The 13,941-nt window shown below is 40.6% G+C and overlaps 1 protein-coding gene across 2 annotated transcripts in view; it reads right to left on the minus strand.

Annotated features, from left to right (window-relative positions):
* Positions 1–13,941, minus strand: part of LOC115772247 (CAP-Gly domain-containing linker protein 4) — a 49,374-nt gene that overhangs the window by 15,824 nt on the left and 19,609 nt on the right. For both annotated transcript variants that reach the window (XM_030718327.1, XM_030718326.1), the window contains 3 exons: positions 10,634–10,882; positions 4,473–4,608; positions 3,636–3,767 (listed from right to left, as the gene is read on the minus strand). In XM_030718327.1, the coding sequence (XP_030574187.1) occupies positions 3,636–3,767; positions 4,473–4,608; positions 10,634–10,882 (517 nt within the window). The remainder of the gene's footprint in view (positions 1–3,635; positions 3,768–4,472; positions 4,609–10,633; positions 10,883–13,941) is intronic.

The following is a 13,941-nucleotide window of genomic DNA, read 5'->3' on the forward strand; positions in this document are numbered from 1 at the left end:
GACCCCCTATGAGCAGCATTTGGCGACAGTGGGAAGGAAAAACTCCCTTTTAACAGGAAGAAACCTCCAGCAGAACCAGGCTCAGGGAGGGGGGGTCATCTGCCGTGACCGGTTGGGCTGAGGGGAGAGAAAAGACATGCTGTGGAAGAGAGCCAGAGATTAATAACAATTAATTATTTAAAGGCAGAATGGAGTATAAACAAAGTAAATAAGGTGAATGAAAAGAAACAGTCTATTGTGGGAACCCCCCAGCAGCCTAGGCCTATAGCAGCATAACTACGGGATGGTTCAGGGTCACCTGATCCAGCCCTAACTATAAGCTTGATCAAAAAGGAAAGTTTTAAGCCTAATCAGATGTCCCCAGCTAAAGCCTCGGCTCTTAAAGGGGAAAACAAGCACATTCCTATGCCAGCTGAGAGACAGGACCCCTCTAGTGTGTCTCTTATGTGTGTCCCAGGTTCTCCTTCCAGGTGAATAACCCTGAAAAACCTCACCTGGGGATCCCAAGAGGAATAAAATTGCAGGACAGAAAAAGCTACCCAGACACTTCGGGCAGGGGAAAGACACCCCAGGCCCCAGCTGGGAGTCAGACCTGGGGGGTGCACTTGTTGATGACTGGCTGGTGGTCAGGCCTTTCCCCCTTGGGACCAGCCAAACCCAGCTCAAATGAGCCACATGGGACCACCCTCCTGTGAGCATAAGGAGCCATACAGTAGAGGTCCAGTGAATTGTGGATTGGGGAGCAGTCATAGGCATGGGCCTCAGCAGTCTGATTCCTGGCTTCAAAAACTGGCTTTAATGATATTACCAATAGTAAAAAAAAAAAAAAAAAATCATCTAATGAGGATTCAACAGGTACATAAAACTGTCTCATTTTTCTTTCTAGCCACTAACAGGGCATCCATGTTTAAATATTATATTGCTCTTTGAAAAGTCATTAGAAAAATCTCAAATCAACCTGGTATTTATTGATTGCCATTTCAGTTAACATTTAGGGGGAGCTGGGAAACGCTCCCTTCAGAGACAGAGTTGTGTCTTTCCTCTGAACTGCAGAGAAGAGACTAAATTCCAGCTCAGAATACCAAACATTTCTTGTCACTTGACCTTTAGCTCGCAGGGACCTCCTGGTAGATAGAGCTATCTATCCCTTCCACATAGTGGCATTCACTTCAAGTGGCAGACTGTAGGCTTTATGAGGCTTTATGAATTAAGCAGAGGTGGCTTTGTGCAGTTGTCTATGTTCTCAATACCCTTTGAGGCCTGAGCTATAGTTGACACACTCCAAGAGGGGCCAGCCTGGCACTCTGCCATGTCTGTCTCCCCAGGTTAGTGAGACAAGGCAGCTCCACAAAGACCCATTCAATTTATAGATCAACACGAGCAAGCAGTCTGCACTGCAGATCCAGTGGGACAGGAACACGGGTGGCTCAGAGTTTGGGCAATACATGGCTGAAAAAGCCCTGAAAACGAAGTGTGTAGTCATAAATTAGTCTAGTTCTAGCTGCGTGAAGGCGCAGAGAAACATGGCCTCACATGCATTGCATGGTACACAAAACACTCACATGCGCTTTGTGATGAATGGCTGCCAGCCTATCCAGCCTGTCTATGCCATAGTTATTAAATCCGGCTTAATTGGACTATCAATCATCGAATTCTAAAGGCCTTTCAGGTCTGCAATTCCAATCACGTCCAAATCAAGTGGCCTTCAAGACCTCTGAGTATTACACCAACAACAACAATACAGCCATAAGCCCCGTAGGTAGCAAAACCCAAAAACCATACCGACACAGTTTCTACAATGTTCTGTAGGGACTAGACTGCAGACGTCAACAGTGAGGAATTGAAGCATCTGAGGAATGAAAGCACTAAGTCATGTCAGCAGTCAGCAATTTTTGCCTTGTCCTTTGGCACTGGTTCAAGATCTACTTTTCAAAGTATTAAGAATAAGATTAATAAGATTACTATGAAAGCACAGATGCTATAAATCCTTCAGTGCAGTGGCATGGCTCATACAGGGCAGGAAGGTTGAGAAAGACTATTTTTAGCACAAAACAGGGAGGCTGAAGTCATAACTGCAGCTGATGGCATCAACTGAACACAGTTAGTTCTTCCACAGAAGGCTAAAAGAAACTCGTGCCAGTATGGGCACCAGTTTTGTATGTAGAATGAGTGTCACGAAAAAAAAAATCTACAACAAATACAACAATAAGTACATTTGGTTAGCAGTGGTATTTAACTAAATAGAAGCAAAGCCAGTGAACATCTGCATTGCTTTTTGACTTGCCAGATCAATAATATTAGAGGCAACTACGACAGCTTGGCAATGCATCTTTATTACTGTCAGTGAAGGGGTCTGACTGATGAAAACTGGGTATAATGTTCAAATACATTGAACTGACTAATCAGATAATGCAGACAACTAATGCACAGCACAAGCCTCCATGAAGCCTCTTCTTCCACAGTCTGTCTTTTTGTCCTGTCTCTCTCTCCCCTCAGCTCCAACAATCTTCCTGATAAAAAGGGAGTTTTTTCCTCCAGGTGCTTGAACACAGAGGGTCGTTTTGACAGTTGGGTTTTCTCTGTAATTATCGTAGGGTCTTTACCTTACAATAAAATGCGCCCTAAGGTGACAGTTTGTTGTGATTTGGTGCAATATAATTAAAATTAAATTGAATTGAATAATGCTGAAATTACAGCTCATCTGTTTGACAGAAATGCCACTATATTGATTTGGTTAAATAAACCTACCAACCAGCAATCATCTGGTTTCACACACAAAAAAAAAAAAAAGGGCAACATCATCTGAGCACTAAAATATAATACACTTCAAACAGCTGGACTGGATTGCATTTTTTTGGCTACCCTCAGCCTTTTACCTTTATTGCTTTCAAGGGAGTTTTTGCCTTCAGTCCTCAATACATCAAAATGTGCCAATAAATAAATGCTTAGAGTTGATGCACCACTACTGTATGATGCTTTTTTCCAGCATTTGTTCAAGGACCCACAAAGGACCTCAGTTTCTATTCTGAGTGTACTGTCCTGACCCCCCTTCAAGTGAGAGGGCTCCAACATTTCAATGGCTTCAATAATATTTGGAGCTGTGTAAATGACTAATGCTATTACTTGAAAATATTTGGTCTCTATGAAGTTAGTACAGCTCTTTTGATTTTTATTAATATGGTATGAAGTATCCGGGGAACTGTACATTAGTTTATCTGTGACATGAGGAAATGCCTGCCCTTGTAAAATCTTTTTCACCTGCTCTGATAAAAGTTCACACATATCCCTGCCCCAGGGCTCCTCCAGCTAGTCAGGTTCACTGTCTTTGTAGTTCAGGTTTTGATCATTTTAAGCCTTTTTTATGAGAGTTCTTTATGGCAGAGATTCTGAGGTAAGCCTTAATTTTAACAACAACGCCAACCTCACATGTCGTTTTTGCAGTGTTTAAGGGAGCCTGTCAGGACCTGAGCACTGTGTCCATCAAAGAATGAAACGACATAACGACATACGAACGAAGCTCACTCAACAGACAGTTTTTATAAATGCTGTAACATCTGTCGCAAGAAGAAGCTGACTGCAGACCCAACACTGATTTTCTGAATTAGCCAGTAACACGTTTATCAGTCATTCCTCACCTGTGTTAATCTTAGAAGTAATCCGGGACAGGTCAATGCGACGAGGGGGACGCATGGGAGTAGTCATCTTTGTGGTGCTGGTTTTATGTCTTTCCAAAGATTTGCTTATCTTGGACAGGGGAGCAAAAATTCCTGTGAAAAAAAGAAAAGGTTTTAAGCATAACCAAGTGAGAATATCATAGGTGACAAGACATACAGAATGAGGATAATCTCAATACATAAAAGAGCAGCATGAAACACATTTTCTGTGCCAAGACACATTTTAAATGCTGAAAACAGATTGAATTCACTGACATTTGGCCAAAAGGTCAAATATTATTTCCTATGGTTAGATTAGACACCACTGAAAAACTGACCAGACTATTGAAAGGGCCAGGAAACGTCACATGAACCACAGTCAGCTTGCTGTTTCTCACATTTGTGTGCAGAACAAAATGGCAATGACACATACACAAGACATTCCTGGACTGTTATAGTGCATACAACAGTGAAATATATCATGTTTGCTGTACAGCAGTAATTAGTGCATATACTAGTACCTGAAATGATCATGTAACAACAAAGATGACATAAAGAAACTACCAATGCCAGATGCCCTGTAGCTAAGTTACAGATAGCTGGCTAACTGCCCCTACGATACCAGCACAAAGCCATTTTTGGTCAGTCAATATGCTTTTTGCTTTTTAGCATTACACCATTTATTGTGGGCTCAAAACATAAATACTATATTGTGTACTTTTAGATCCTACACAGTTGATAATCCCAGTTTAGAATTTAATTAAGGCAGCAGTTGTGTGGGTCACTGCGTTTATTTTCAAGCACTGAGGCATCACTTACCATGCTTGTTTCGACAGGCGAAATACTGAACCCCTGCTACAGAGCCATCATTCTTCCCCTCCGGTTTGTCCAGTTCCACTCCGGCCCACAGGCCTCCAGAAAACTCGGTGCTGCCGCAGAACCGCAGAGTTCCAACCTGTGTACACACATTTTTGTACCCCAGATGGTCATAAACAAAGTATGGAGAACATCAATGAAAAAAAACAAAGGTATGCAGTAAAAGAAAAGACCACTGCACTAAGCACTGGGTTAAGTTGTTCCATCCTAATGACAGCTTGTTAATGACTTAAGATTTTAATGTCCATGTCCACCAAAACAGCAGAAGTGTGCAACAATTAAAAGGTAGAGAGGAGACGAAAGCATGAGACAGCTCGACAATGGAGGGAAGATGAGAGTTTTGATTAGCAAACTATGCAACTTAGCACAAATTGATTCCATTCCCAGTGTGGCACAAAACTTCATTAATGACTCATTCTTCAGGACCAAATGTCTGGCTGCACAATGATAAGTATTTCCTTATGCCTGCTATAATAATTTCCCTTGCGGGATCAATAAAGTATCTATCTATCTACCCATCTATCTATGGCTTTAGAGCAAAGCACACAACACACACTTCATTCACACGAGCCCTAAGTGAGAAGAACGGGGGCTACAGAAGGTGGCCGGTTGTATACATTAGTGTGTACACATTAAGAGTATTAGGACAGGCAATTAATCAAAATGCTTTTATTTCTGAGTCAATGAGCTGCAAAACTGTAAGCCTCCATAGGTGATTTAAGTGTACTGCCAGATCCACTGCATTATCAAGGGCCCACGATCCATAAATCTGATGTTCACACAGAAGCTGGTCTTGATAGAAAATCAACAGTCAACTGAAGGGAAATTATGTGTTTTGAAGCACATTTTTAAATTCCAGACTACTTAGAGTTTGCAATATGAAAGACAGAAGTGTTTGAAGAGTTGGTGCCTGATGCTTTAATTTTTCTCCACTAGTGTTTCCTTCAACGCGTTCACAATGAACCGCTGTGCAAGGCTTTGCATTTGCTCTAAAGCAAAACTAATGACAAGCAACAGGCCGCTGCTACCACTGCGCACTAAAGCCAGCAGCCTCATTTATGTTAACAGTTAACCGTCTTCCCGCACTCACTGACTTTGATTTGTCTGCAAGCATTTACATGGTAAACGTCAGAAACCTTAAAGCTTGTGTTAACTCGGACAGACAAATGGAACAAATTCAGACCTCTCGGAGCCAAGGAACACCCCCCCGATGATTGTTGGAAAGTTATTTTCACAAATCCACACTTCCATAAAAGCATTAAACCTTCAGTAACAGCAGCTCTTTCAGCGTGATCTCTCATGTGGCCTTAGTTTTAATAAAATTGTACAATTTTAACTCATGAGTCCTTGGAGAGGAAAAGGTGTTCCCTAATCTAATAAAAGTCCATTTTTAGGATGTCTTTCATAAAAGTGGAGTTATTTTAAGAATGACTACAAATCTTTTTGATATAATGGGGTCTACATAATTTTAAAAAAGTTCCACAGCACTACTTTAAATACCAAGTTTGTTTGTCGGTGAGTTTGAGGTCTGAGCACACTCATTATTCTCTCCTCATTGAGGAAGGGTTATGAGAACTGCCCCGTGTTAAAAGTCTAGGCATAAAGGGTATCGTATACCTTACAGACTGGGCAAATTTATTTATAATAAATAAAACTGACTTGACTCACGGAGTCCAGGATTACTTGTAGAAGGGTAAAGGGGTGACTGCAACAAAAAAAAAAAAAAGCTGTTTAAATTTCATTACTTTCAATCATGCTGGGTGCTAGGTGTCAGCACAGAGGTAATATTAAAAAGGTGCAATAGGTAGCAAGAGGTAATTACAGTTTTAACTCACAAATCATGCAGCTCATGTCAACGACAATGTCATGCCTTATGTGGATGGTTTGTGACTGCTGTGTAAAACAGATGTCCTGAGACTTCGTGCAGTAAAAAGGATATTGCATTTAACAAAGCTCGACTAAATTCCTTTTATTAGATACATCATCATTGTTTGCCAGTTTTATTACTCTGGTGGTTATCATGCTACACGCTTTCACCACGAGGACAAAGAAACTTCATAAATATCCCACTGTGTGAGAACTGGATGCAGTTCCAGAAGTACCGAGCAGACCCATAACGGTCCAAAAAAAAAAAAAAAAAAAGTCTATGGGGAAGAAAAATGGAAAAAGCTGTTAAGTATTAGTGATGTTGAATTACCCATGACTGCCATGAAGTAAGGTAATTTTGTGCCTGTGTCATTGCACTCCGTGTCTTTTACCTGCTTTGTTAGGTCACATAGGGTGGACTGAGCCCACGCTGTCCGCCTGATGATTTTAAATAAAACACAAAGCACAAAGAGAAAGATTTCTGGGGTCCTCATTTAATTTTGGAGCAGAGGCACCATGTAGCAAATTGTCAGAGCTGAACAGCGCAATGAACTCAATTAGAAAAATGAATTGTATTTAACCTAAGGGGCTAAATATCCCTTCTTATAAAGGTGTGATTCATTTCCCAAGGATTGCACACGGCTTTAGGTCCCAGCATGGCACTGCACTGGTAGTCTGTAGGTGCCACGCATACTTTGGTAGACACATGCTTCCTCCCCTCCACTTTTATTTCACTCAAATTATTTGTTATAGATGTTTTTTTCTCTTCTCTTTTCTGTACTTTGGCTATTTGTTGCCAATTACTGCCTTCCCACTTACTACAGGTGTCATTGCTCACACCCACACTTATTCATCTAGACTTTCCATTCAGCATTAACGCATTGCCCTGTGTATACTTACAGCTATGTTTCAGGATTTCTGCATTGCATGTAATTTTTTTAAAAAAATGAGGAGAAAAGGCCTTTTTTTTTCTTTTTTTCTTTTTTTAAAAAAGTATAGTTACACTGTGACAACTCAACAGACTTCGTATAAATGCTTTTAATTAAAGCGCTGCTATGTTTACAGTTGAACTCATTAGACATTCTCACTGCTACAAAGAAACAGCCGGCACAGTTTAACTCACTGTGGGCTGTGAACAACATGGACTGTGTGAGAGTCCATGTATAGAAAAGGAGGAGAATGACCCACAGACAAAGATGATGAGCACAAGCATTTGTGAAACTTCTAATACTGATGCCAGACATTGGAGATGAACATGCTCAGATAAATGTTGATGATGTGCCAGAGTGATCTGATGGCCATAACCCGGAGTGCCTGATGGATTCCCAAATGGTGTTGCTTAGCAACTGAAAATTATTTCGTCTTGGTTGAAAATGTAACCAAAGCTTCTAACTTTGGTTAGAATGGACTACCGCACCGCTGCTGCGAGGCCAGTACAGGTGCAGAGCTGTCGGCACAAAAACACACACTGCTTTTAATGTTAAGTGGAGGTAAAATTTATCTGGTTGCACTATTACTTTTTTGCATATTCCTTTTCTGCATTTATCTCTTCTTTTATATTTATGTTCAAGTCTGTTTTTATCTTGCTGTCAAACATACAGCTACTAAATTATTTTCCTTTTTTTTAATTTTTTTTTTTTTTAAAGCAAAGACCATAAAGATTCTACTCTACTCTACTCTATTAATTGAATGGAGGAGAAAAATCGGTTCATTCTGTTCAGACAAGCACACTGCAGGAATTGAGGTTCTAAGCATGTCCATATGCCAGCCTCCTCAGTGTTACTCAGCGACAACGCTCACCACAACTTTTAGGGCACATGCAGGGCCTAACTTTTTGAATAACTGCAAGATGAACACGGGTGCAGGTGTTACTTGGTAAATGCATATCTATTCTATATGTACACTTGTGAGGTCTCCCTGACAGGAGGTTATTAATATCTCTTTGGTATAGTTGTCAAATCTTTTCTATAGTCTGATTGCTTATAAACCCCCAATAACCAATACCATTGCCGGCAGGGGTGGTGTGCATCCGTTTAGGTTGCAGCATCCACTATGGTTGTGCCAATGGACGATGATGTCAAAGTGAGCAGCTTCAGCTCGCCAGTCAACGTGATTTTTAAAATCTCATTTCCCCAGTGATGCATTAAATTAATATCATTATTATGAGATCCATAATGAATTGAATCTGCCTCATTATCGTTATGTGTCGCAACTCCACATATAACACTTAGAACAGATGCATCAGGGCATGCACAAGCACGCACAAAGGTTCGTGCTCAGACTTCTGTGCTGCTCTGAAATTAATGTGTGTGTGGAGAGGCGACACTGACCCATCATCATCATCAAATGAGAGAAAACAGAAGGCCATTTCTGACTGCTGGACTGATTTTTGTTTTAACTAAGGCTTATTGTAACTGTGCATTTGCAGAGACACTCATTTACTGTCTCCTCAACTTTTTTCCCCACCGGGTGTTTTTGTTGGGAAACTCACTGCTGTGTGTGGGGGTGGCAGGTGAAGGGAGCAGAAGAGAGAGGAGAGATATTTTACCCAGAAAAAAAACAAACTGGACCATAATAGTAGAACTGCAGATCTAAGGTAAATAAGTGAAGAGCCAGCAAGGATTATGACTCAATATCATTTTAGCTGTTCAGCTGATATTTGTTCACTTATGTTAACTAATTGCTGTTGGCTAAATAAGCATTGTACTGTCACCCATGTGCTTTTTTTTTTTTTTGGCCTTTCACCCACAAGTTGTGTATTATGACGAGTGGATAACCTCCACATCTCTCAGATGGTGGTATCTCCAACTGGTGATGCCAAAAGGCAACGATAGGTTGATTAGACGATGGCTAACCCTACAATCCACTCTCCATAATGCACACAGCCACCGTTACAGTTAACTAAAACTAGATGTGGGGAAAAAAGTATTTTACTGAAATAAATAATAAAAACTAGACTTTTGAAAATGTGAAAAGTGGCTCACCTGTCTCTTCTTCACTTTTCACTGTGCTCCCACATGCACAGTAAAACCCAGTAAAACAAAAGGCTGCCAACAGGAGATAAACGAGCATCTCTGCAAACACGCAGTTACATGAAACTCAAAAAAAATCAAACCAACACAAATAACCTCCTTCTGCTTTGCCTTGTTTTAAGATGATGATGACGACATAAACCTACTCTGTAATGATCTACAAAAAATAACATTAAGAAATTCTTCGCTATTAGCTATCCAGGCTTCCTGCACAACCTTTAAAATCAAATTTAAACAGTAAAAAAAATATTTCCATAGCACAACAATATCTAATCTGAGCAAGTAGACTGTTTAATCTCTGCTGCAAGTGAATGTCTTCAGCAGTTCTGTGATTGGAAACATCAGCATAAAAACTGCTTGAATGTCATTGAGGTATGTGCAGAATACTCAACAGCTCGGACCTCAGTGTATTAGCAGGTGAAAAACCTAATGTAACACTGGGATGAAAAGAGCACACAGCGTTATCGATACTCGAGCGTTTCCAGTCTGTGGACCAGCGGGAGCTGATAATTTAGTAGCAGCACACACAAAAGGCTCCATTGGCACCATATCGTTTTGAACACCAGCCCAGTGTCAGTGCTTATCAAGGGCTTTAATTTCCATTGTCCTAAGAAGACTTGGAAATCACCTCAAAATTGATATTCCTGGTGCTGCTCATTTTGGAGCAGTATGTCCTTAAACTCAGATGGATGCACACCACATCTTGCCAGCTATTACTTCTACTACTACTTCTCTGTTCGGGTTGTGAAAGCATAGGAAATACGTCACATGATGTAAGACAAAACATGTAAAATTCAAGTAATAAAGGAAAAAATGACAGTAACTGTCAGACAGACAGAGGCTCCATTTGAGAAGAAAAAAGGCTGAATGAAGCTCCTGAACCACAGTTAGTATCATATTCCTGAAAAAGCAAAGAGAAAGTCCGGTGTGAGTGACTACAGCTTCATTTAAATATACTGACTCACTGCTGCTAAGAGACAGCTCATTTTAGAGTTTCTCCCTATAAAGGGAAACGTGTGGACTTATTTGAATTTAGCTAATCGCTGAGTCATAATTAGAGGGCTGTGAAACTTCCCTCTATTGTTCCATTGTGAGATATGAAAAAAGGGGATTTTTTTTTTTTTTAAATATCTTAGCACAGCTTTAAGTAAGACTGAAAACACTGCTGTGTATCAGTGAAGATCACTGCTCCGAGCCACGACCCACCTTCTGTCCAGCTATAACCACACGGTCACCTAGTCGAATTCCCATGGAGGCGAGCTGTATCCTGGCCTTCTCAGAGAGACCAGGGAGGGTCTGGGCTTTCAGTGTGAGGGGCAGAGGAGAGCTGGGTCTGGGTAACGCTTGTCTCAGCAAAGTCCGGAGTTCTTTGGCCAAGGCCGCTGCATCGGCCATCTCCAAGGGCATGTCGAGGGGATCAGGCACCACGTCTGCTGGACACTGCCCTTTATCATTCTGCAAGTGGACACGAGGGGTGGAGGACAAGAAGAGTGACATTATACTGATGAATCAGTTAAGAGAATGTTTTAACCACAGCAACTGCAGTAACTACATCAGCAGCAGCATCTGCAACTAAGCCCAGCAACACCTGCACTGCAGAGATCATCCACGTTACTGTAACAAATACCTTTGAATGAGTGAATGGCGTAATCCAGATCACCCTCAGCACCACTAACTGGAAACAGCAAAACCTTTACCACCAATAATTTTTTTTTTTAAACCAAGTTTCTTATTTGATTAGATTTTTATTCACTGAACTCTTATAATTATATTTTTTTTCCATTTTCTACTTAAACTGGCTTTATTTCTGTATAAGTTTGACCTTATTGAACAAGTTTTTTCATAATGTATCAATTTCATTGAGTTTTTCTACTTTATGTTGTCACTGGTTGTGTTTAATGTTTTGGCTGCTGTGACACAGGACTTTCCCAACTTTTGGGCTAAACAAAGCATATCTTATCTAAACATGAGAGCTCCTGCAACTAAACCAACCACTGCAACCACAGTAACTACACCAACAATAACATCTACAGTAACACTGCAGCAAAATTTGCCAGGCAACATCTGTGACCCCCATTAGTTAAAAATGACAACACCAGCAACTAAAGCAATCACTGCAACTGCAGAAACTAAACCACCAATTACATCCATCCCTAAGCTGCCACACATGCAACAAAATATGGCAACACCTACAACAAAACCTGCAACTGCACAAAAACCTCTAACTAAACCAACCACTGGACAATAAACTGATTCCACTTACCAGAACACTGATATATTAGAAATTACCCAACTGCTAGCACAAGACTGGGCTTTGTGTTGGTATGAGCACTGAACCTTCTGACAAAACACTGAATTCATGAACTCCACCTGAGCAGAAAATAATTGGCTGAACTTGAGCTGGATTTTTATTTTGTAACAATATTATTTGGACCAAGAGTGCCTGAGAACGAGGATGTATTGCATGCTGAAGTACTGTTCAGTAAAGAAAGAATTTAACCAGCAGTTTTTATAGCAGTGAATGAGAACCACCAGTGCTCGACCTACAAACTGAGCTTTATATCTGGAACTCTAATCCCTGCGGGTTAGATGTTTACATTTGCAGGAGGAGAGAGGAAGCTCGTGTGTTGAAAAGTTAAAACTGAAAAATAAAGCAGTTTCATCTAGAAAAATAAAATAATCTGAGAACAACAGTGAGACAGCTTGCCAGCACTGATCAATACTAATTAAGTCAAATGCAGTATCAGCATCACTGATGACAAACTGCTTTCAAAAGAAAGACTTTAATTTTTAGGTCCATCTTCAAAATGGTCACCATCATTTATGTATAGGGATTCTGCACTCAATTGCATCTTTTTTTCATGATGTCAGAGCTAGGGTTTAATCCCGGGATCCGGGATTCCCGGGAAATGCGATCAGAACCATTTCCCGTTTCCCGGGAAACGTTAGACGGGAAACCGGGAAAAAAGTCGCGCGCGTTGATTTGACTTTGAGAAAGAAAAGAAAGCTTCAGAATGTTAAATTTAAGGAAATATTGAGAGAAGGGTTCGTTTAATGCGAAAAGCATTACTCTTCATTTCAGGCACGTTCAGCCTCCGTTTAAGGCTTCAGCCTTCATCTCAAGCGTTTTAATAGAGGTATTACACAGTTGTACTTTTTTCCTCTTTAATTTGTTGAAATCGTAGGCAATGTGTTTACCCTAAGGTATTTTGTATTATATAATTTTATATTATTATATATTGTTATATTGCATTATATAGCCTATAAAATATGCCTGCCCTGAACAATAAAGAAATATCTGTTTAACTTCGAGTGTTTCTTTTCCTCGTTTGCAGCCGCTTACTAACAACCATGAATTAGGATACGGGCCTAATGGGTGAAGAAATTATCATGAAATAGATTGCTTTAACATATTTCGCTTTTAAAATGGAGTTGAGTAAAATGTATATTTTTTAGGCTATAAGGATTGGCCAGTTTTTCAATAGACGATTCACAGCGAACCTACTTTAACCCTCAGACACGGTGTTATAAATTTGTTGTTGCCAGAATGGCAATGACCAAGTCGTAGTGCATTACTCAAGGCCCTGTGTTATGTCATATTATAGTGTAGTACGGTAGTTAACTTTTCAATGACTATTACAGCGTTCCACTGGTGGAGATATAGTGCAACAGATGTCGCCACGACAGCGTGGCTGAGCCTTTATCAATGCTGTGGAGATGAACCGTATTGTTTTGCACCAGCAGTTGTAAAATATCTTGGTATAATTCCATGTACAATGGAGGAATATTCGAATTATATTTGTTAAGGGAGTGTTGAGGAACGATACAACACCGCATAGCTCGAGCACTCGAATGTCCAGATGTAGGTTTTATTGCATTAATCAAGCCGACGTTGCCCCCTACTGGGCATAACAGGACATAGCTGGAAAGCTACCTCTACAATATCAGAATAGGTTAAGGCCGACACAGGCTACAGAAGGCCTAATTAAAATAAAAAAATAAATAAACTTTTTCCCGGGATTCCCGGGAAATGGCTCGTCATTTCCCGGGATTTGATTCATGTCATTTTCGGGAAAAATATTAAACCCTAGTCAGAGCAAGACACACACAACATGAGCATTTAGTCAAGTAAAGAAACTACAGTCAGGGAGAGCTTAGACAGACTAAGCGAGATTAAGTGTCAGTGGAGGTAGGAGGATACGGCTGTGGAGGCGTGACAGATGAGAGGAGCTCATCCGGCACTACGGTGCTGGATTAATTGGGGCACACTTGCATTTGCCAGCCCCTCCAGCAACAATACAAGTGGTCTTTGATAAATATCAAAAAGCAGCTTGCCTTTCATTGCTGAGGCCTGTCGCTCTCATGTTGTAACACTGAGCTAAAGTACCAAACAATCAATCTGTCTTCCTGTGCCTAGAGTGAAGGCAGGCTGCCACAGGACTAGTTCCAGGAAAGAAATGCTTAGTTCAGTGGTTATTTTCTATATTTGAAGGAGTGTATTTAAGGCATGCAAG

This window comes from Archocentrus centrarchus, chromosome 22, assembly GCF_007364275.1.
Source record: "Archocentrus centrarchus isolate MPI-CPG fArcCen1 chromosome 22, fArcCen1, whole genome shotgun sequence".
NCBI lineage: Eukaryota > Metazoa > Chordata > Actinopteri > Cichliformes > Cichlidae > Archocentrus > Archocentrus centrarchus.